The sequence below is a fragment of the Eleutherodactylus coqui genome, chromosome 7, assembly GCF_035609145.1.
Source record: "Eleutherodactylus coqui strain aEleCoq1 chromosome 7, aEleCoq1.hap1, whole genome shotgun sequence".
In the NCBI taxonomy this organism is placed as follows: Eukaryota; Metazoa; Chordata; class Amphibia; order Anura; family Eleutherodactylidae; genus Eleutherodactylus; species Eleutherodactylus coqui.
Genome location: NC_089843.1, coordinates 221,022,416 through 221,045,861, shown reverse-complemented (window position 1 = coordinate 221,045,861; position 23,446 = coordinate 221,022,416). Strand labels below are relative to the sequence as shown.

Here is a 23,446-nt window from a genome sequence, read left to right as displayed (position 1 = left end):
GTGAGTTTTAAGCCAACTTTGAACCTTTTAAAACACAATGGTGTTAATAAACCCCAAATAATATATTCTTCTCATACTAGGATTTTCACAGCCACTTGACCCGCAGTGAAGTGGTGGGCTACCTGGGGGGTCGCTGGGACACGAACAGCCAGTGTAAGTATTCTTCTGCTCTCAGTACTTCATTTATCGGTAATTGTTTCCATTACGTATTGTGCTGGAACTAACTGGAAGTCTTCCTGCAGTGCTGACTGTGTTGCGTGCCTTTCCCTGTCGCTCCCGCCTGAAGGATACGGAGATCGCTGCAGCAGTAGAAGAAGAGGTGATGTTTGGGGAAATTTGATTGGGAAGGAAAGATCTGAGATAGGAGAAATGTGTCATCTTACATCACCTAAAATGTATCCAGATTAGAGATAAGCGAGCATTGTCCTTAGCGAGTATCTCCCCGCTCGGAAGAAAAGGTTCGGCTGCCGGGGCGGGTGACAGTTGTCCCCGCTCGGAAGAAAAGGTTCGGCTGCCGGGGCGGGTGACAGTTGAGTTGCGGCCATGAGCAGGGGAGAGCGGGGGGGAGAGAGGGAGAGAGAGATCTCCCCTCTGTTCCTCCCCGCCGCTCCCCGCCCACCGCTGGCAGCCGAATCTTTGCTCCCGAGCGGGCAGGTACTCGCTAAGGACAATGCTTGATCGAGCAATTGCCCTTAGCGAGTATGCTCGCTCATCTCTAATCCAGATGCAATGTTAGGCTTAACCCCTTTAGGACGTGGCCTTTTTTTTAAAAAAATTTGTTATTTCTCCCCACTTACAAAAAATCCTAACTTCTTTATTTATCCATCCGTGTGCTGTATGAGGGATTGCTGTTTTTTGCGAGACAAATAGTATTTTTAATGTTCCATGTTATGTACTAAAAAAACGTTGAAAATGTCTAAGTGGAGTGAAACTGGAAAAAAATGCAATTTCTCCATTTTTGGGCGGGTCTTGTTTTTATGGAATACATACTGCAGCAAAAATGAGATGGTAACATTATTCTGTGGGCCCGTATGATGACAAGGCATATATATATTTTTTTGCTTTACAATTTAAAAAAGACAATATCTTTGGAAAAAAATCTAATTATTTCCTGCTGCCATTTTCGGACAATCCTAACTTTATTTTTCCATTGACCTAGTTGTGTGAGGACTCGTTTTTTGCAGGATGTCTTGTAGTTTCTTTTGGAGTACATAAAATCACAGAGGCAGTAGTCTATTCTTACAATTGAAGCCTTTCCCAGTAATAGACTATTATTAAAACTAAATTTTATTATAATTCTATTAAAATTCAACCACGTATGGGGCCCAGCAACACTAAATTACAGCCCTTTGGGACTATGTGGTAACAATGTTATCCCTTTACTCAAAGTAATCACTCAGGGAAAGCGGACCAATGGGCCCTCTGTCTCTGTCCTTTGGACCAACGTATATTATATTCGTCCGTACCTCAGAAATTATTGATAGGGGTCCGCTGATTACAGAGTGATGAGGTAAGTATGTTCATGCACACCACTCTTATTTCATGAAGGACAGTTTCTGTATTTCATATTCAACTTTATAGAACTTCAGAACTTCAGCGCGTTTCTCCGCTGGTTACGCGGATCATCAGGAAGTAGACGTATTCCCTTATGTTGGGATTAAAAGATGAATACAGAATATATAAACTCCATTTGAGATTTTTCAACACATATTAATTGTGTCCAGTGCTTATGGGTCACATCACTCAATCCATTGTGTATGCTCATGAATCATATTTCCAAATCCACTTAGTCTCAGGATAGTAGAGCCTCCATGCTCCCCGTATCACATCTTGTATCCAAGCTAGAGGTGGTACAACAGGGTACTAGAGCCTCCATGCCCTCCTGTATCACACCTTGTATCCAAGCTAGAGGCGGTACAACAGGGTACTAGAGCCTCCATGCCTGTCCGTATCACATCTTGTATCCAAGCTAGAGGTGGTACAACAGGGTACTAGAGCCTCCATGCCCTCCGTATAACATCTTGTATCCAAGCTAGAGGTGGTACAACAGGATACTAGAGCCTCCATGCCCTCCTGTATCACATCTTGCATCCAAGCTAGAGGCGGTACAACCGGGTACTAGAGCCTCCATGCCCTCCTGTATCACATCTTGTATCCAAGCGAGAGGCGCTACAACATGGTACTAGAGCCTCCATGCCCTCCTGTATCACATCTTGCATCTAAGCTAGAGGCGGTACAACCGGGTACTAGAGCCTCCATGCCCTCCTGTATCACATCCTGTATCTAAGCTGGAGGCGGTACAACAGGGTGCTAGAGCCTCCATGCCCTCCTGTATCACATCCTGTATCCAAGCTAGAGGCGGTAAAACCGGGTACTAGAGCCTCCCTACAAGGGGTCGGTTCTCCACAATAAATGAAGCTTTTGCTCTGATATTGTAATCACTTATATCAACGTTACAATCACAGAGAAAGTTTCTTTCGATTCCCGCAACTTCTCCTAGGGGGTTGATATCACCTTAATGGGGGTGGCAAAGCTTTTGATACACAACACATGCATATACAGGGACACATCCATGGAGTGACTTATATTGAACTTGCCTCTTGACTCTCTTTCTTAAGACATTGGTTCAGACACGCTGAAAATGTCTACCTTAAAGGTCTCGTTAAGCAACATCATTTTCATCCTACACGCTCCTCTAAACGGACTTTATTACATCACACTCACTTTCAAGGGGGTCGTGTTTACCGGACTCTATGGAAGGGCGTATGTCAACCATCCCTGAGCTACAGCTCAAATACCCACATATCTCCAGCTCTTCTTTCCCCTAATTACAAGTAAAAAGTTATGTAAAGCTAGTTGTCTCTTATCTCACAAACTCAGACCGGAACCCACAAACTTGAATTTGGCTACTTGGATTCAATAATTTAAAACATCATATGTCAAATTGTAAGATATTCCAATCTGCCGACTACCCGGACAAATGGCAATTACATCGCACTAACCTTTCATCCTGAAGCACTTGTATACTCCAGTCTCCCACTTGTTTTGTGGAGATAGCCTTACAAATTCCCTACTGTTCCTACATCACTGCATGTGGGATACCACATGGGAATATACAGGTCTGCAGATTACTGGAGCTGAGGCAAGTCATTACCGCCCTCTATAGGTGGTGCTAAATATGTCTTTTACCACAACTCACCTTATTATCTATGTTGCTCATGACCCAGTTTGGGCATTGTTTGGTTACACAGACACAAGCATTCAAAGGGACACCAAGGGAAGGTTAAGGGTGTCGTCTCACGAGACAAATTGGCTGCAGATTTTTTACAGCAGACCAATCTGTAGAAGCAAAACTATATTCCAGACAGGGGCCTAACTATAGAGGGTGCAGGGGATGCGTTTGCACCCGGGCCCAGGAGCCTTAGGGGGCCCATAAGGCCTCTCTTCTCCATATAGGGAGCCCAGCACTATGAATAAAGCATTATAGTTGGGCGCCCTGTTACAGGTTTTGCATTGGGGCCCAGAAGCTTCAAGTTATGTCTCTGTGCAGCATGGTTTAGGTATGGGTACGGGTACAGATACAGATAGTGGGGTGGCCCAGCTCACCTTTTGCATCAGGGCCCCTGAGCCTTTACTTACGCCCCTGATTCCAGACATAGCTTCAGTTAAACTATCCAGCCTTTACATTAAACTATCCTTTATAATATATGGCTTTGGTGGAGGCATCCTTATGGAAGGAGCGCTCAGTACAATGCTTCTTTAACATACAACTGCAGTCTATATACATATATATATATATATATACACTACCGGGTCACCCAAACAATTTTGTGTTTTCCATGAAAAGTCACACTTATTCACCACCATGCGTTGTGAAATGAATAGACAATAGAGCCAAGACATTGACAAGGTTAGAAATAATGATTTGTATGTGAAATAACATTGTTTTTACATCAAACTTTGCTTTCGTCAAAGAATCCTCCTTTTGCAGCAATTACAGCATTGCACACCTTTGACATTCTAGCTGTTAATTTGTTGAGGTAAGCTTGTGAAATTGCCCCCCACGCTTCTAGAAGCATCTCCCACAAGTTGGATTGGTTGGATGGGCACTTCTGGCGTACCATACGGTCAAGCTGCTCCCACAACAGCTCAATGGGGTTCAGATCTGGTGACTGCGCTGGCCACTCCATTACCGATAGAATACCAGCTGCCTGCTTCTGCTGTAAATAGTTCTTGCACAATTTGGAGGTGTGTTTAGGGTCATTGTCCTGTTGGAGGATGAAATTGGTTCCAATCAAGCGCTGTCCACTGGGTATGGCATGGCGTTGCCAAATGGAGTGATAGCCTTCCTTATTCAGAATCCCTTTTACCCTGTACAAATCTCCCACCTTACCAGCACCAAAGCAACCCCAGACCATCACATTACCTCCACCATGCTTAACAGATGGCGTCAGGCATTCTTCCAGCATCTTTTCATTTGTTCTGCGTCTCACAAACGTTCTTCTTTGTGATCCAAACACCTCAAACTTGGATTCATCCGTCCACAACACTTTTTTCCAGTCTTCCTCTGTCCAATGTCTGTGTTCTTTTGCCCATCTTAATCTTTTTCTTTTATTGGCCAGTCTCAGATATGGCTTTTTCTTTGCCACTCTGCCCTGAAGCCCAAAATCCCGCAGCCGCCTCTTCACTGTAGATGTTTACACTGGTGTTTTGCGGGTACTATTTAATGAAGATGCCAGTTGGGTACCTGTGAGCCGTCTGTTTCTCAAACTAGAGACTCTAATGTGCTTATCTTCTTGCTTAGTTGTGCAACGCGGCCTCCCATTTCTTTTTCTACTCTGGTTAGAGCCTGTTTGTGCTGTCCTCTGAAGGGAGTAGTACACACCGTTGTAGGAAATCTTCAATTTCTTAGCAATTTCTCGCATGGAATAGCCTTCATTTCTAAGAACAAGAATAGACTGTCGAGTTTCAGATGAAAGTTCTCTTTTTCTGGCCATTTTGAGCGTTTAATTGACCCCACAAATGTGATGCTCCAGAAACTCAATCTGCTCACAGGAAGGTCAGTTTTGTAGCTTCTGTAACGAGCTAGACTGTTTTCAGATGTGTGAACATGATTGCACAAGGGTTTTCTAATCATCAATTAGCCTTCTGAGCCAATGAGCAAACACATTGTACCATTAGAACACTGGAGTGATAGTTGCTGGAAATGGGCCTCTATTCACCTTTGTAGATATTGCACAAAAAACCAGACATTTGCAGCTAGAATAGTCATTTACCACATTAGCAATGTATAGAGTGCATTTGTTTAAGGTTAGGACTAGTTTAAAGTTATCTTCATTGAAAAGTACAGTGCTTTTCCTTCAAAAATAAGGACATTTCAATGTGACCCCAAACTTTTGAACGGTAGTGTATATATATATCCAGGCTCCAGAAGGTTGAGTGCAATTAGGATAGTAGTGATAATGAAAGGCGTTGGCTATTTTGCATGCATGAAGTCCCCGGGCCGGCCGTGTCGGAGGTCTCTTTGTGTGTCGCCCCATTGGCCTACTTTTGTAAACACTGGTGGATTTTATCAGAATCTCCGCAGACTTTTTATTCATTCTTGGCGCATCTAATTAAAATATTTCCCAGTAAACAACATTCCAATGAAGTTTCTTGTTCAGGGGGCCGCGGAAATTATGGCCGGCACTACATTCTCTTAGGAAAGCTGTCTAAAAGAAGATCTTTGTTGCCTTTAGCAACCAATCACAACACAGCTTTCATTTTACCTAAGAAATATAAGAAATAAAAGCTGAGCTGTGATTGGTTACTAGGGGCAACAGAGACAGGCTTTCTTTTAGACAGCTTTCATAATAGTGTGGTGCTGGGATACTTTTGCATGGTCCACCCTGAGGGTGATAAGTGAATGTAAGGCATAGTGTGTAGTTGCATAAAATATACACCTGGGGGCAGCATTGTTTTGATAACGCAGTGCACCACCACAGGCTAAGGGCTTATTCCCAGGAGCATATATCGGCAAACCTTTTCACGGCCGGCCGGCATACGCTTCTATCTGAGCAGGTCCTCCCCTTCCCTCCCCCTCACCGACTCTCTACCTCTCTACTCTCCTCCGAGCGGTTTGCAATGGGAGTGGGTGGGATGGGGCGGAGCTAAGCTTGCACCCCCTCCTCGCTCCTTGTTTATAGCCAGCAATAGGAGTGGGCGGGAAAGAGCGGAGCTTAGCTCCACCCCATCCCGCCCTCTCCCATTGCAAACGCCGGAGTGGAGGAGAGAGGCAGGGAGCCAGTGAGGGGGAGGGTAAGGGGCGACTGCTCAGATGGAAGTGTATATCAGCCGTCCGTGAAAATGCTGGCCGATATACGCTCATGTAGATAAGCCCTGAGGCTGCCTACTAGTCTTAGGGTTAATGCCCACGGACAGATTTCTGCTGCATTTCACGCGGTGGAAATCTGCGGCGTTATCCTGCAGCTATTAGGATCTATTGAATTCCGCAGTGTGAAAGAAAACGCGGCATGCTCTAATTGTCGCGGGAAAACTCAGCGGCCGGCATTCATTGTAGTCAATGGAAACCGTCCATCACGTGATACTTCTGTGGATAATTAGTTCAGCTATTTTCTTTCTTTATTGGGACCACCGTCTCCGGGGGGCGCTGTCCTTCTGATTCAGGAGTGAGGTCAGCGATGCTGCTTCTATGTTCCTGAGTTTCCACAAGCAGATCTGTTTTGTTACGGCAACAGTTTTTGGAGTTTGGCGGAGTCCCCTTCTGTGCGGTAACTGAGTGCGACCCCTGGATGTGCGGATACAAGTGATTGTGTTACCTGTATCTGCGCATGCCCTGGACATGTCGGTGCTTGTGCAGGAGCAGACGCCGCCAAAGCAGTCAGATGGGTAAAACTACTACCGTCGTACATTCTGTGGACGCAGAGACTACCAGTTTTCAGTGTTTCCATAGTCCATACATGGGCAGCCGGGGGTCATTCAACTGCAGAGCTGCAATGAGGTATAAAGACAGTTTTAGTTGTATGTGCCACAATTTGAACAGCTTATGGCCTTTTAGGAAAACTTCCTATAAAGTGGTCAATCTCCTTAAAGGGGTTTTCCAGGCACAAAACGGCAATTCTGAAAATGCCGAAATCTAGAGGTACAGCTAAGTACCGAGTTTCCCTGAAAATAAGACACTGTCTTATATTAATTTTTGCCGCAAAAGAGGCACACTGTCTTATTTTTGGGGGTACATTAGATTTTGAAATGTAAAGGCCCATTTACAGCAGCAGATGATCGCTCAAAGGACAGTTTGAGTGACAGTTTTGAGGGATCATCTTGCATAAACTATTAAAGGGGTTGTCCCGCGGCAGCAAGTGGGTCTATACACTTCTGTATGGCCATAATAATGCACTTTGTAATGTACATTGTGCATTAATTATGAGCCATACAGAAGTTATAAAAAGTTTTTCACTTACCTGCTCCGTTGCTAGCGTCCTCGTTCCCATGGAGCCGACTAATTTTCGCCCTCCGATGGCCAAATTAGCCGCGCTTGCGCAGTCCGGGTCTTCTGCTTTCTTCAATGGGGCTCCGTGTAGCTCCGTGTAGCTCCGCCCCGTCACGTGGCGATTCCAGCCAATCAGGAGGCTGGAATCGGCAATGGACCGCACAGAAGCCCTGCGGTCCACGGAGACAGAGGATCCCGGCGGCCATCTTCAGCAGGTGAGTATGAAGACGCCGGACCGCCGGGATTCAGGTAAGCGCTGTGCGGGTTGTTTTTTTAACCCCTGCATCGGGGTTGTCTAGCGCCGAACGGGGGGGGGGGGGTTAAAAAAAAAAAAAAACCCGTTTCGGCGCGGGACAACCCCTTTAAGTAGCTACTCAGCTACTGAAGTACCAATTAAGTGTGCAAATGAAGCCTTCACTGAAGGCAGTTAATAGCTGTTAATAGCTGTAGGGCTCTTATCTGCATTCAGATCCTTTGCCCCCCCCCCCCTCTTGAAGAACTGCTGATAAGGCTGAAGGACGATTTTTAGGTTAGCTTGAATTTAACGATCAGATAGCAGTGCCCAAAAAGTGCACAATGGGCTAAAACGATCGCCGATCAGCAATCATCGGCTGGTGTAAATGGGCCTTTAGTCTGTGCCCGGAATATCCCTGTAAGGACACCTGTAAGAGTCTTTTATAATTAATGTATACATTTCCAGTCTTCTACATCACCTCGTTTTTCGCATTCCCATGCTCTTTTTCTTCAGTATAGTTCTTTTTTCCCATCAGATCTATCACAGTCTCTTCCTGCGGGGTCTGTCGTTGGTTGGTTGGTATCACAGTCATCCCTATAGTCCCGCACTGCCATCCTTGCAGGACATTGAGTCCCAGATGGATTATCAGCTTAAACTGCAGGGCTCAGACAACAGCTTCCAGCCGTGTTTGGGATTAATATGTGGTGAGAAGTCTCCCCCATTTGCCTCACCTCCATCCCATTTAACGATTTGTGTTCTTCTGATAGCCGTGTCCTTCCTTTCATTTAGGCCCATACTTCCGTGGAAACCATGGAGCCCAGTCTACAATTTGTCCATTCTGGGTGATGCCTCCAGCAGAGGTCAGTTATCAGCCTGATGGTTCACATTCACTGTTTTCTCGGTTACTTGTAGTGCTTTTTATACATTCTGAAATCTTGCCTTTCAGCACCGTCCGCATGATTATGGAATTCCCATGGAGGTTGAAGTGACATATATACAGGACAACTTTCTAACCAATGACATCTTGCATGACATGGTAAAGGATCAGGGTCGCAGTTATTTCTTAGACATTGAAATGTTTAGAATGTATCTTTTTATTCTAGTTATGACCAGAAATTAGGCTTAAAAGAGTTTGCAAAGTAGCAACATATGAAATATCGCAAAGGTTACCTTGTGGTAGATAGTAAAATGGACACGTGCATCATAAGCAAAAAAAGTACTGGAGCCTGGGAAACCGCTTCTAGTTTATTATTTATACTATTTTATGTTAGAGGACAATCAGATGAGCTCAGATACAACTGATCAGAAAAAGTGACATAAATGACTTAAAGGGGTTGTCCCGCGGCAGCAAGTGGGTCTATACACTTCTGTATGGCCATATTAATGCACTTTGTAATATACATTGTGCATTAATTATGAGCCATACAGAAGTTATAAAAAGTTTTTCACTTACCTGCTCCGTTGCTAGCGTCCTCGTCTCCATGGAGCCGACTAATTTTCGCCCTCCGATGGCCAAATTAGCCGCGCTTGCGCAGTCCTGGTCTTCTGCTCTCTTCAATGGAGCCGCTCGTGCAGAATGCAGGCTCTGTGTAGCTCCGCCCCGTCACGTGCCGATTCCAGCCAATCAGGAGGCTGGAATCGGCAATGGACCGCACAGAAGAGCTGCGGTCCACGGAGGAAGAGGATTCCGGCGGCCATCTTCACAGGTAAGTATAGAAGTCACCGGAGCGCGGGGATTAAGGTAAGCGCTCCGGTAAGCTTTCTGTACGTCCCTGCATCGGGGTTGTCTCGCGCCGAACGGGGGGGGGATTGAAAAAAAAAAAAAACCCGTTTCGGCGCGGGACAACCCCTTTAAAGCGAAAGCAAGTGACAAAGGCATTAACCATAGTAACATAGTTCGTAAGGCTGAATGAAGACAATGTCCATCTAGTCCAGCCTGTTAGCCTCCTGTTTTGTTGATCCAGAGGAAGGCAAAAAAAAAAACCAAGAGCAGAAGACAATTAGCCCTTTTGGGGAAAAAATTCCTTCCCGACTCCCTAATGGCAATCAGACTGTTCCCTGGATCAACCCCTAATAGTTCCTACCTGCCTGTATACACGGATAACAATTAACCTAAGATTTATAACCTATAATGTCCTTCCTCTCCAGAAAGACATCAAGTCCCCTCTTAAACTCCTCTATGGATCCTGCCATCACCACATCCTCAGGCAGAGAGTTCCACAGTCTAACTGCTCTAACAGTAAAGAAACCTTTTCTATGTTGGTGATGAAACCTGCTTTCTTCTAAGCGTAGCGGATGCCCTCTTGTTATCATCGTAGTCCTGGGTATAAACAGATCATGACAGAGATCCATGTGTCGTCCCCTCATGTACTTATTTATACATGGCTATTTGGTCGCCCCTTAACCTTCTTTTTTCTAGAGTAAATAATCCCAATTTGGATAGCCTCTCTGGGTATTCCAGTCCCGTCATTCCATGTACTAGCTTAGTCGCTTTTCTTTGAACCCCCTCCAATACCGTAACATCTTTCCTGAGCACCGGTACCCCCATACCAAGTTCCCTAAAATATAACTTTTATTACATATACATTTAAATTCACTTGCTAAAGGTTAAAAATCCAGATTCCCGGCTGCCTGAGACAAATAAACACTTATTAGGTGAATCAGCCATTTGAGTACAGATTTGCCATATTTCCCAGGGACAGGAGTGGAATACTTAAACTGCCTCCTCGGTATAGGAAACGGCTTAAAATACAGTGAAGAATATAAGTATTTGATCCCCTGCTGATTCGGTAAATCCAGAAAATCACATTGTCTAAATTATATATATTTATTTGCATTTTGCACAGGGAAATAAGTATTTGCTCCCCTACCAAACATTAAGAGTTCAGGCTCCTCCAGACCAGTTAGACGCTCCTAATCAACTTGTTACCTGCATTAAAGACAGCTGACTTAAATGGTCACCTGTATAAAAGACTCTTGTCCACAGACTCAATTAATCAGTCAGACTCTATCCTCTACAACGTGGGCAAGACCAAAGAGCTTTCTAAGGATGTCAGGGACAAGATCATAGACTTGCACAAGGCTGGAATGGGCTACAAAACCAGAAGTAAGACGCTGGGTGAGAAGGAGACAACTGTTGGTGCAATAGGAAGAAAATGGAAGACATACAAAATGACTGTCAATCGGCATTGATCTGGGGCTCCATGCAAAATTTCTCCTCGTGGGGTATCCTGGACCATGAGGAAGGTGAGAGATCAGCCTAAAACTACACTGGGGGAACTTGTTAATGATCTCAAGGCAGCTGGGACCACAGTCACAAAGAAGATCCATTGGTAACCCAATAATGGATTAAAATCCTTCAGATATGCAGCCCGTCTGAAGGTTGGATGATTCTGAGAGTGATTGGGAGAAGGTGCCGTGATCAGATGAGACAAAAATTGAGCTCTTTGGCATTAACTCAACTCGCTGTGTTTGGAGGAAGAGAAATGCTGCCTATGACCCAAAGAACACCGTCCCCACTGTCAAGCATGGAGGTAGAAACATTATGTTTTGGGGGTGTTTCTCTGCTAAGGGTGCTGGACTACTTCACCGCATTAATGGGAGAATGGATGGAGCCATGTACCATATAATCCTGAGTGACAAACTCCTTCCCTCCACCAGGACAATAACAATGGGTCATGGCTGGGTCTTCCAGTACAACAATGACCCAAAACATACAGCCAAGGCAACAAAGGAGTGGCTCAAAAAGAAGCCCAATAAAGTCATGGAGTGGCCTAGCCAGTCTCCAGACCTTAATCTCATAGAAAACTTATGGAGGGAGCTGAAGATCAGAGTTGCCAAGTGACAACCTCGAAATCTTAATGATTTAGAGATGATCTGCAAAGAGGAGCGGACCTCCTTCTGACGTGCGCAAACCTCATGATCAACTACAAAGAACGTCTGACTGCTGTGCTCGGCAACAAGGGTTTGCCACCAAGTATTAAGTCTTGTTTGCCAGAGGGATCAAATACTTATTTCTCTGTGCAAAATGTAAATACTGTAAATGTGTCCCACATGTTGTCCCCCTCTTCCCATCGCTTGTCAGAAAACAGGGTAGCATTGCGTTAGGTGATAGCGGTTAAAGGGTTTGTCGTAGGATTCAATATTACATATCTCTGTTAGATAACGCAAAACATATTTTATTCAATTGTAATGAAGTGGGATAAGCTATGGTTGTTCCATCCTTCTTATAGCATCCCCTGGTGTTTGATTTCCTCACAGAACATCCATCTAATGTGTCCAGTGGTGGCAGCCACACATGTCTACTACCTTAGCCCCTCTTTTTGTACAAGGGCAGAGAAGGGAGTCTTGCTACTTTGCAGGTCAGCCCAAATAGAGCACACTAGAAGCAGCTTCTTCTCAACAGCGCTGGACACTTGGGGTGTGTATCCTCCAAAAAAGGCCAGCAGTGTTCATGAATGTACATTAACTTTTAACTTTAACCATTAAAAACATGTTGACAGGCATCTGGTTTAATAGTAAGCTTACGCGTTTCAAGCAGTAACTCCACGTTTAGTCACAGCCTACTGATTGAGTATGTACAAACATATTTAAAAACCCTGAACCAGTCAAAGAATGTTATTGGCAGTTTTGTTCCACCTTCTTGATATCTGTATTATTCTCTACACCTTGATGTGATGCTCTGCTGTCAGTAATGTTGGTTCAGTGGACAGATGGCAAAATCTTTTTTCAGGTTATTACTGTTTTGTGCCAGCAAAATATATCCCATACAGACTTGACAAGGTGGACCTTGGTGGTCCTTGATGCCACTACATCCTAGAAGTCCTGCCCCGTATTTACACAAGGTATGGTGGGAGGTTATATGGGAGTGTATCAGGTGTACGAATGGGGTGAGTATGTGTGTGATGGAGGGTCACTTCTCTTGCCTTGGTGCTACACCTGCCATGTATGCTAATGACCTCACCGGTCTGCTTTTCATGGTTCATGTATATAAGCAGGCCGTTTTTTGGTTATATGTTTTATTCTCTTTAACCAAATTACTACATATTGGTAGTATCCGCTGTGACAAATGACGACACTGATCTGTTTCATAGCTTTATTTATTACTACTGCAAAATACAATAAAGCTTTAAAAAAATAGGGCTTATTCACAGGAGTGTTTTTACCAAGCGAGTGTGAACCGATTTCTAATAGGAATTTGCCCAGAAATAGGACGCACATATGTACGCTAAAAAGATCCAGCTCACCCCGTTCAAGTCCTCAGACGATCGCCGCACAGATCCACAGTATTTACAAGGAGGTCCAGCGTCATCCAGGGGCTTGACGATATTAAAAGTCCACAACTTTGTTTCATAACTGTTTTAAAAGAATGTCAACCAACCAGCACTCCACATGTCTTGTTATCATGTGACCATCCAATCAGGTCATGTGTTTGTAATTAAAGTATTTAAATACGATACTTGGGCTTCATTTGCGGGTATGTGTCAGAAAGGCGTCAGCAGGTCTGTGGAGTGGTGGTTGCCATTCTTTTAATACAGTTATGAACAAAGTTGTGGACTTTTAATATTGGCCAGCTCCTGGATGACGCCGGAGCTCCCTGGATAAACAGAACATTGATTTCAGTGGTTCTATTCACAAATGTTCTTTTACTCGGAAGGACAGTCTGAATAAAAAAAACAACATAAAATACTATTTTGGTCTGAGAAGAAGAACTCTCCATTAAGTCTATAAGCGCGTTAAAGAAAAACAAAACAGGATCACACTTGCATGGCACACAAGTTCCATATTTTTACGCACCTATTGATTACAATGGAAGTTCTTTAAATTACATCGATTGGGCCACCTTTCTTTTTTTTCATGCACATGGAAAAAGCAAAAATGCATGAAAAATGTGTCAATTTTCATGGATGGCAATAAGGCTTGATAGGGTTAATTTGTATGTTTGTATGTGCTCAGGCTATGACCAAGATCAGGGTTGCTGCTTGAAACATGTAAGCCTATCATGGAACCTGATGTTTGCCAACATGCTTTTAATGGATGAAATAAAGAGTTAGTTGTATTCCTGGACAGTGCTGGGCTCTTTGGAGCACATACGTCCTACTTTGCTGACCAACAAGCTGCCCCTCTCGTCTGTGCTCTGAAACATTTAACATTACACTTTTGGGTGGATGTAGCGCTAAGACTTCAATCTGCAACGTTTTCCACTACGTTGTGGGATTCTGTTTGGTGGTTCCATCATAGGTACCAAAACAGCATAGAGCAGCTTTCACTTCTTAAAGCACTCGTAAGAAATGAAAGGGGAGTTGAACCCCCTGAGCTCTGATACTGGAACTGAAGGATAGCTCATCAATATTGAAGCGGGCCCTGTGCAGAATGCTTAATACAGTTTTAAAGAGCGTTGTGTTCCAACAGTACTGGTAGACATAATGGTAGTTAGGGTGGCCTTCTGGTTGAAGGTCCTAGAGCTCAGCTGATTGGTTTTATGTCGTTGATGCTGAGGGCAGTAAGAACAGATGTTGGCTTTTAATTCTCTAATGCACTTTGGAAGAACAAGAAAAGTACTAAATCCCTGACAGTGCCGTACGGACATCATTGACTTACAGACAGATACTGAAAAGTGCTTCACAGTTAGTCATGGCATTTGTAGAATTGATATTGTGTCAAGTATTCCAGAAGTGCTGCTAGTGCTCCGTACGACAAAGCAGAAGTGTTCTTCCAGTCACTCTTCATCTTTCACAGGCTCTGCTGGTCGAGTTCTATAAAGGAGCACCTGACCAGATTACATTACAGGACATATGGAATGAAGAGAATACCTTCTTAGACAAAATAAAGGTAAGAATCCATATCAGATCCTCTACATCCACGTCACCACACACATCATGTAACTTCAGTTTCATCATGTCCACCATCTAAAATACAACTACCAACACACGTAATATTGTATAATGCACGCATGCCATCCACTGGTCTCACTAAACTAGCTCACTTCTCAACAATCACTACTGCGCCCCATTCTCGTATTGGCCTTCATTTACTGTGCTACACATGTCTGTCCCTGTAACTGTACAATGTAACTAAAGGTGTGCACTAATAACCACCCAACAGGAGCTCACACTCTCCAGCCTACGGACCAGTGGACTATGGACTGAATCAGTAAATTGGCTGCAATTAAGGGGAATTCCCGTTTTAGTGAATCATAGCTAAGATGAAAATACCCATCAGTATGCCATGGCAGCTACCATGTTTCCCCGAAAATAAGCCCTAGCCTGATTTTTCAGGATTTTTGGGAAGGCTTGAAATATAAGCCCTAGCGGCATTACATACAATGAAAAAAAAAGGAATACATTACCTAGCAGGCTCGGTCGAGGTCCCTTCCGCTGCTCTCCTGAGCTCCGGCGCGGTTCGCGCAGTCCTTGGCGGCCAATACAAGATCACTTTTTGGCTACAGGATTCATAAATCCTGCATCCAGGAAGCGATGTCTCTGACTGTTTTTTTGGAGCGCTGCTCAGCCAATGTGATGGCTGTGATTGGTTCATCAAGCGCTGCATTGATTGGCTGAACAGCACTCGAAGAACCAATCAGAGCCATCACTTCCTGGAGGCGGGATTTATGAATCCCATAAGCAGGAAGTGATCTTGTATCGGCAGCTTTCAGATTTCAGTATTAAAATATAGATGGTGACTGAAAAATTTGACCAAACGCTATTTAAAAAAAAAAGTTTCACAAAGACGGGATTTGAACAATAGGTTATTTTCTGACCATACGCTCCCTTTAGGCTTCGTTCACACGGGACGGAATTGCCGCAGAATTGCTGTGCAGAATGTCGGCTCCTAATCCCGAGATTTTGCAAAAATTTCGCCACATGCTGTGGCCAAGCCGCACTGAAACTGACATGCCAGAGCGCTCACTTAGCAGGAGACAGAAGAAGGAATGTAGCGAATATTAATAAGATTTAGGGCAAGGGCGTACCCAAAGGCTCAGGAGTCCAGGTGCAAAGGTTCAGCTCAGGGCCCCCCGGGCCTCCACCCCACACTCCCCCGTACCCATACCTAGATCATGCTGCATACATGATCTGCCCCTTGGTATAATCTTTCCAAACACGACACATTTCCTGCACTACATGAAAATTTGTTTGTAGTCCCGCAGGTCGCTCTCACTCACACTGCTTTTGACTGCTATTAGCACGGTGTCCCGAGCGCCCTACTAACCGCAGGGTTACTCAAAGCTGCACTCGAATGCGGCGTTCCTAACACCGTGATTTTCAAGAGCTGTCTATTCTATTTATGTGCTTTTTCGGGGTTTTTAACTCACCTCCTCACCCATCACAATGATGGGGTGCATTAACCCTTTCCAATCCACTGTCTGACGTCTAAAGACATTCTGATTGAAGGCTGTAGAGCTCCGATGTTGGAAGACGTCCGGCAGGGTAGTCTTACTGTAGATTACTGGTCGCTCTGTTGTCGGGGGCCTCTCCAGCATGTCACATACGCATTACTGGCTCTAGCCAGCAGATGGCGCCATTGTATAATGACAGAAAGAGAAAAACCCCTAGGAAACCCTGAATACAAAATTGGATTGCAAAGGGTTAAAAAGCGCTGTCAAACGCTGTAACCTGTGTTCAAAAATGCTGCTTGAAATTCCGGTAAAAATGCCACGATTTCAAGCTGCGTTTTCTGAACACGTGTGAGAGCGGCCTTAGGGTGGTTCATGTTTTTGTTGTACTTAAAACCACAATTAAGAGAAACACATAAAAAACCTGCATGCAGTATTTAAAGACCGCGTACGGTATTAAGGAGCTGCAGACAGAATCAAAAACTGCATCTGGTTTTTATGCGTTTTTTAATTGTGTGTAAGGCCCCCTGTCCACGGACGCTACCGCCAGCAAATCACGCCGGCCGACGCTTTTCATAGCATTGCTATGGAAAATGCCGGCCCCTGTCCACGAGCAGAGAATCATTGCGATTCTCCGCTCGCAGCGGGCAATTCGCAGCATGCTGGGAATTGCCCCAATTCTCCGCAGTCAGCCTATCTGCTGCGGGACTTCGCAACGCCCGTGGACAGGGGGCCTAAAGGGTGAAAATAAATCCAGTAAATCCAGGGAGATGTATACCTTGTACCAGCGATAGATAGCGATGGATAGATAGAGAGATGGATGGATGGATGGATGGATAGATAGATATGGGATGGATAGATAGATATGGGATGGATAGATAGATAGATATGAGATAGATAGATAGATAGATAGATAGATAGATAGATATGAGAGATATGAGATAGATAGATAGATAGATAGATAGATAGATAGATAGATATGAGATAGATAGATAGATATGAGATAGATAGATAGATATGAGATAGATAGATAGATAATAGATGTGAGAGATAGATAGATATGAGATAGATAGATATGAGATAGATAGATACCGGTAGATATTAGATAGATAGATAGATATGAGATAGAGAGATATGAGATATATAGATGGATATGAGATAGATAGATATGAAATAGAGAGATAGATAGATATGAGATATAAGATACATAGATAGATATGAGATAGATAGATACACACACACTTAAATACACATACCCTTGGACCCGGACCATTTCTCCTCCATGTTGCAGACATTGCAGCTTCCGTTCAGCAGGAGGGAGGGGCAGCACATGATCAGTCCCTGCCGGCCCATGTGACTGCCTCTCTCCTCCTCCCCCTGCTTCCTCTTAGGCTGGCCGTTCTGCCTGCAGTGTGATCGGAGCCGTGCTGCAGGCAGCGGCCAGCCAATAATGCACTAAATGTGCATATATGGATGGCGGAGGGCGGCCTCGGGGCCCCCTGAGCGCAGGGGCCGGGTCGCCATGCCCCTGATGCTACGCCTATGATTTAGGGGTTTCTTAGTGGGCAGATCAGTTATAGCTAGTGGAAATAGAAGGTGGGCTGGGGTAAGAAGAGAAGTTCCCTGCAACTAGTAGCCGGATGATAGAGAGGGTGAGGAGATGTTCGAGAGATTTACAGGAGCAACTATTATGTTTCACAGTGGAGTTAGACGATTTGAGGCAGTTTACATAAGTGAAGATTGTGTGAACTGTACATGGGCGAGGGAAAGAGACAGGGGCTGCTGTGGATGGATGGCAAACAGAAAGCTGAACAAGAAAACAAGCAGAAGTAATAGTAATTGTACTGAAATGCAGTGTGCTACAATAGCTTATGTAGCTTACCTGGTTCCTGTCTTAACTGCCATGTTTTACTGCAGCGCAACTTCGCCATCAAATGGCTCCTGCCAGCCCTGACACCCATGCCACCCCAAGACTACATCTATTTTTATAGGCGCTGTGTGTTTAGATCAAGGGCAAATGGCTCTAATTAAGCAGTTAACACTTAAAGTAAAAACACTAATGCTAACTCCAAACGGGCAATCGCAATATCGGGCCGTGAATCACCAACCCTTCCAGTGATATTTCGAACTCGAGCACCAAGAAGAGAACACACCATTTGATGATCCCCATCTTTGTAGTAGATTACCCTGTATGTCCCCCTAATAATTGAGTCTTCCCCCACCAAGGCCTGTCTAGCCTGCCCTGCGCTCCCCTTCTTACTGGAGCATACACCCCCTGGTGGTCAGAGGGCATGTAGCAGTGCTAATCCTGTAATGGCATTCCCTTATCCACCAACTTTGTAAACTTGTTGTGTTCTGTCAGTTCAGGACTAGCCTGGATATCATTCACCCCACATCTACCCCAGCAAGTGTCTGCAGGGCTCAGTGAACAGCAAACTCCTTTCTATGGTGCTAATGGATCTCAGTGTTACAGGCGACTCATTTAGATCCAGGATCTGGGCTTCCAAATGTGTAACACGCTCACATCTCCTACAGCAGTATGCAGCCAGCTGGTCAAGGACCGCATACACGGCACAAGATGTACCCTGGACGTCACTGTCAGCCATGGAGCTCATTCTAAATGGGGATCGTACCGATAGATGAAAAAAAATGTATATGCAAAAATTTTAAATAATCAGTAATTAAATAAGTTACTTTTCCAAAGTCCCTGAAACCAAAGCCACTAATTCTAAGTGACACACGTAAGACAACACACTTACAACACAGAGCAGTTAGAGTACAGCCGCGCACACTCAGTTCGCACGTTCACTTAGATTTATATAGCTCTTATCTGTAGCGCTTCTGTTCCTCCCCTGTTTGGAATGCAAGTACATTGGACTGTAGGAAGCCACACCCACCTTTTCGAAAAGTGGCAAGTTTGGTGTAAAAATCTAAAAATGTTGCACCAAAATTTGTGACCATTGAGCACAAGAAAACTGTCAGAAACGCCTTGATAAACCAGAACCTAATTGTACTTCCAATGTCTGTATCCTGCTGACTCTTCACTGTCACAATGTAATCCCCCCCCCCCTTCTCTTTTTCAGGGATCATTGGCCGCCCGTATTCCTAAGGATGCCGGATTTGAGGCCTTTCTAGACCAAATTTACAGACTTCTTACGTAGTTGGAGTGACTGATAGGTCTTTACATACATTTAGAATGATGTAGACTTGTTATCTGCACCGATGTGTTCAATAAAAACTATTCCAGCTGTGCTTCTTTACTTGATATATACATTGTGCACTAATAATAATCTTTATTTGTATAGCGCCAACATATTCCGCAGCGCTTACATAGACAGGGGGAATACAGAAAGACAAAAGTAGAAAAATTACAGAACCACGGTTACAATCGTGCTTACATACTACAAGTAATGGGGTGATACAGAAGGTAAAATGGCTGGAGGTGTGACCAGTATCGTGCGGTGGAGAGTGAGGGATGTTATATACAGACAATAATCAGACATTTAGCCGTGTGATGGCAGAATCGGTATGACTGCAGGAGCAGTTTATGACGGCTAGCAGGGATTGCAGTCAGTAGGTCAGGGAGCATGTTATCAGACGGAGTACAGAGGGGTTTGTTTAGGGAATGCGGTATGCCTCCCTGAAGAGGTGCGTTTTAAGAGCACGCCTGAAGTTTTTCGAGTCCTGGATTGCCCGGGTAGCCTTTGGCTGCTCTGGAGAAGTCATGGAGGTGGGAATGAGAAGTTCGAATTAGAGGAGTGCGCTCTAGTTTCGTTTGCAGAGCGGAGAGCCCGGGCTGGGTGATGGATTGAGATGAGGGATACAATATAGGGGGGCGCTGTGCTGTGGAGGGCTTTGTGGATTAAGATGGTAAGTTTAAATTGAATTCTGTATTTAACAGGCAGCCAGTGCAGTGACCGGCACAGGGCAGAGGCGTCCAAGTTGCAATAATCGAGCCGTGAGTGGATGAGGGCAACAATAAGCGTTTTCAGCTCGTCTACAGTGAGAAAAGAGCGGATTCTTGTGCACTAAAAAAGCCATCTCTAAATATTACATACACAAAGCTCACAGTTCTTTAACCCCTTGAAGCCAATTTCCATTTGCTTTTTTCATCTTCCCCTTCCAAGAGCCATAACTTTTTATTTTTGTGCTGCCATGGCCATCTGAGGTGGGGCCAACGGTGATGTAACGGTGAAGACGCACCAGGAGAGCTCCCACCTATACTAGCTTGTTTTTGTCCTGAGCCAATGTCTTTAACCCCGCTGTGTTGGCTGCCTGGCTGGTCTCTGGGCCTTTGGTTTAGCTGCACCCGGTTCCTATTGAGGGGAGCAGTGATAGCTGAGGCTTGTGTGTTGTATAACCAAGTTGCGATGATGAGGAGGAAAGAAGCCGTTGGTGCATGTGCACTTTAGGATGGAGCCTAGGCGCAGGAATCTGTGAATGCTACTGCGAATACTTTGCACCGTGAGGCTGCCTGTGCAACAATAGAGGCAATAATGAATATTGTTCGGAATGCACGGAATGGTTTGACCATTCTGATCACTTGAGGCCACCTGCACACGAACAGATGTGCATTGCAGAATCTGTGGTCGGCATCTGCACCATGGATCCACAGCAAATGCCGTGCATATCATGCTATGGGAAATCAATTCTTGCTGCACACGCGTGGAAATTAATTGCGGTTTCTGCAAGCGGAGGAAAACTCTCAGCATGCTCTATTTTCATGTGGTGTCCTCATGGACGGCTTCCATTAAAGTCAATGGAAACCGCTTGACCCGCAGCCCGTCCGTAATTCACATTGCAGACAGGTCGCGGATTATGCGTCATCACATAGCAACAACGCGGGAAAGATAAGCGTTAAAAAAATCTATACTGCGCATGTCTGACGGCGACCCACCACGACCATCCACAGTACAGAGAAAAGAAGAAAGACAGGTACGCGCAGACACTGGCTGCTGTCAGGGTCAGATTCTGCTGCGGGCTCCTGCATGCAGTATCCGACCTATACACATGCTGCCGGCCTTACAATGTGGCAAACAGGCTGGTGGAATTTGCTAATTTAACTCCACATGTAACCCTGGTAAGAAAAGCTCATGAAACGTCTACAGTTGTACTTGCCTGCTCTGATGGACTTTTAATATGTTTTCTCACTCTGACGTAGTCCCCTTGCCCCTCGCCACGGCTCCCCACACCTTCCACCCTGCTTATTGCATAGGACCTCTACCCCTGTACCTCCTTACCACCCCACCCCGTTTACCTCCTAATAACTGATTTCCACATGTAATTCCCGTACTGCCTGTGTTCCCCCGTGCCTTATCTCCACCCCCCCCCCCATACCTCCTGTATCACCCCCACCCCGTTTGTTTCAAACTTATTGAATATCACATGCAATTGTTGTATTGTCTGTGTTCTCCCATTCTTGAAAGCGCTGCGGAATAAGGGTTCATTTACACGGGACGAATGTCAGGCAAACGATGCCCGACACTCGGCCCCGCAAGTCCTTGATCCTGTGCTGTCACACGGGAGCTAGTAGAGCTGGCTTCCTCACAGAGCGGCCAGCAGGGGGCGGGAAGGCTGCAGGAGATTTCTCACTCTCCCCCGCCCCTCTCCGTTGACTTAACGCTGATCGCTCAGTGTAAATAGCAGTTGTTCAGTACTGAACAGCTGCTATTTACACTGAGCGATCAGCGTTCAGTTCATCGTCCATCGTTTATGCTGAAGAAACAATGGACGATGAGCTGAACGATGAGCCTTCAGTGTAAATAGCAGCCGTTCAGTATTGAACGGCCGCTATGTTAAAGGGGTTGTCTTGCGCCGAAACGGTTTTTTTTTTTTTCCATAGGCCCCCCGTTCGGCGCAGGACACACCCAAAGGATGTGTTAAAAAAACAAACATATTACTTACCCGAATCCCCGCTCTGCGACGTCTTCCTTCTTCTTCCTTCACCAAGATGGCCGCCGGGATCTTCACCCACGATGCACCGCGGGTCCTTTCCCATGGTGCACCGTGGGCTCTGTGTGGTCCATTGCCGATTCCAGCCTCCTGATTGGCTGGAATCGGCACACGTGACGGGGCGGAGCTACGCTATGACGCGTAGAAGGGGCGGAGCTAGAACGCCGCTCATGCCGGACAGAGCAGAAGGGGAGAAGACTGCACAGCGCAAGCGCGTCTAAAAAAGCAAGAAAACATCAGAATTAGACGGATCCATAGAGACAGGGACGCCAGCAACGGAGCAGGTAAGTGAATAACTTCTCTATGGCTCATATTTAATGCACGATGCATATTACAAAGTGCATTAATATGGCCATACAGAAGTGTATAACTCCACTTGCTGCCGTGAGACAACCCCTTTAAGTCAATGGAGAGGGGCGGGGGAGAGCGAGGAGAGAAATCTCCTGCAGCCTTCCTGCTGCGAGTACGAGCGTCGGGCATCGTTTGCCTGATATTCGTCCCATCTAAATGGGGCTTAAGTTGGCGCTTTACAAATAAAGATTATTATTATTATTGCTCTGTAATTGAGAAAGATAAGCATGGGTCTGCTTTATATGCTTCATCTGCGTCTGCTAATACTATTATGCAGGTGTAGTGGTTCCGTGTATGCTTTCCTGGCCCAGTGTATGTCTTATGTAGATGCTCTGTGCAAAAGTGTCTTGTCATTCTGTTATGTGTATTGCACAGCTGCAGCAAATGATGGGTTAATGACTGCAAAGTGTGAGCTGACTGTCAATGTATCAATTCATGTCCTGTCATGTGGTATGAGTGAAGGTATAAATGTGAATGCTTGAGAGCGGGAAAGGGCTTTCATCGGTATCCATCTTGAGTTCCATCTGATAGAGCAAAGCACAGAGGCACATAAGGGCACCTTCAGCCCTCGCATGTTGAAGAGGAGGAGAGATTTCCCAGAGTGCCTGCTTCTATGAAGAGAGAGTGAGCAGTAAGTGAGCGCATTCTTCCAAGGCCTAGTGCAGAGGTACTCATTTCTAATTGTTACACATCCGAGCGTCCTGTAGTCTGGGACCGCCAGGTGGAGGTTCTCTACTTTGATTGTTCATACTCCAGCGTCCTGCAGCCTGGGTCCTGCTGAGTGGAGGTATGCATCTTTATTTAGTCACACACAGGCGTCCTGAAGTCTTGGTCTGCCTTGTGGAGTTGCTCTAGCTTATCTAATTCCTGCACTTCTGATAATTGTAATCTGTGCCTTGTGTACTGCTGAAGTTACTCCAGGCCCTGACCGTTCCTGTGGTCCTGCGGTGCTCTATCATTGTCTGTGGCTCAATTATTTCCCCGCCGATGTTCATGCTGGGGGGTACCAGAACGGTAGTGTCACCCGTGACAACCTCATCACCTGTTCTCCTGTTTATTGGGCATCCCCATGCCGGGGGTGTCTAGA

The 23,446-nt window shown here is 45.3% G+C and overlaps 1 protein-coding gene across 3 annotated transcripts in view; it reads left to right on the top strand.

Moving 5' to 3' along the window:
• MPND (MPN domain containing) overlaps nucleotides 1–19,308 on the top strand; it is a 43,929-nt gene extending 24,621 nt beyond the window's left edge. For all 3 annotated transcript variants that reach the window (XM_066574943.1, XM_066574941.1, XM_066574942.1), the window contains 7 exons: nucleotides 81–153; nucleotides 243–319; nucleotides 8,260–8,428; nucleotides 8,514–8,584; nucleotides 8,671–8,760; nucleotides 14,463–14,555; nucleotides 19,140–19,308. In XM_066574943.1, the coding sequence (XP_066431040.1) occupies nucleotides 81–153; nucleotides 243–319; nucleotides 8,260–8,428; nucleotides 8,514–8,584; nucleotides 8,671–8,760; nucleotides 14,463–14,555; nucleotides 19,140–19,217 (651 nt within the window). In that variant the 3' untranslated portion in view covers nucleotides 19,218–19,308. The remainder of the gene's footprint in view (nucleotides 1–80; nucleotides 154–242; nucleotides 320–8,259; nucleotides 8,429–8,513; nucleotides 8,585–8,670; nucleotides 8,761–14,462; nucleotides 14,556–19,139) is intronic.
• Nucleotides 19,309–23,446: the final 4,138 nt, after the last annotated feature.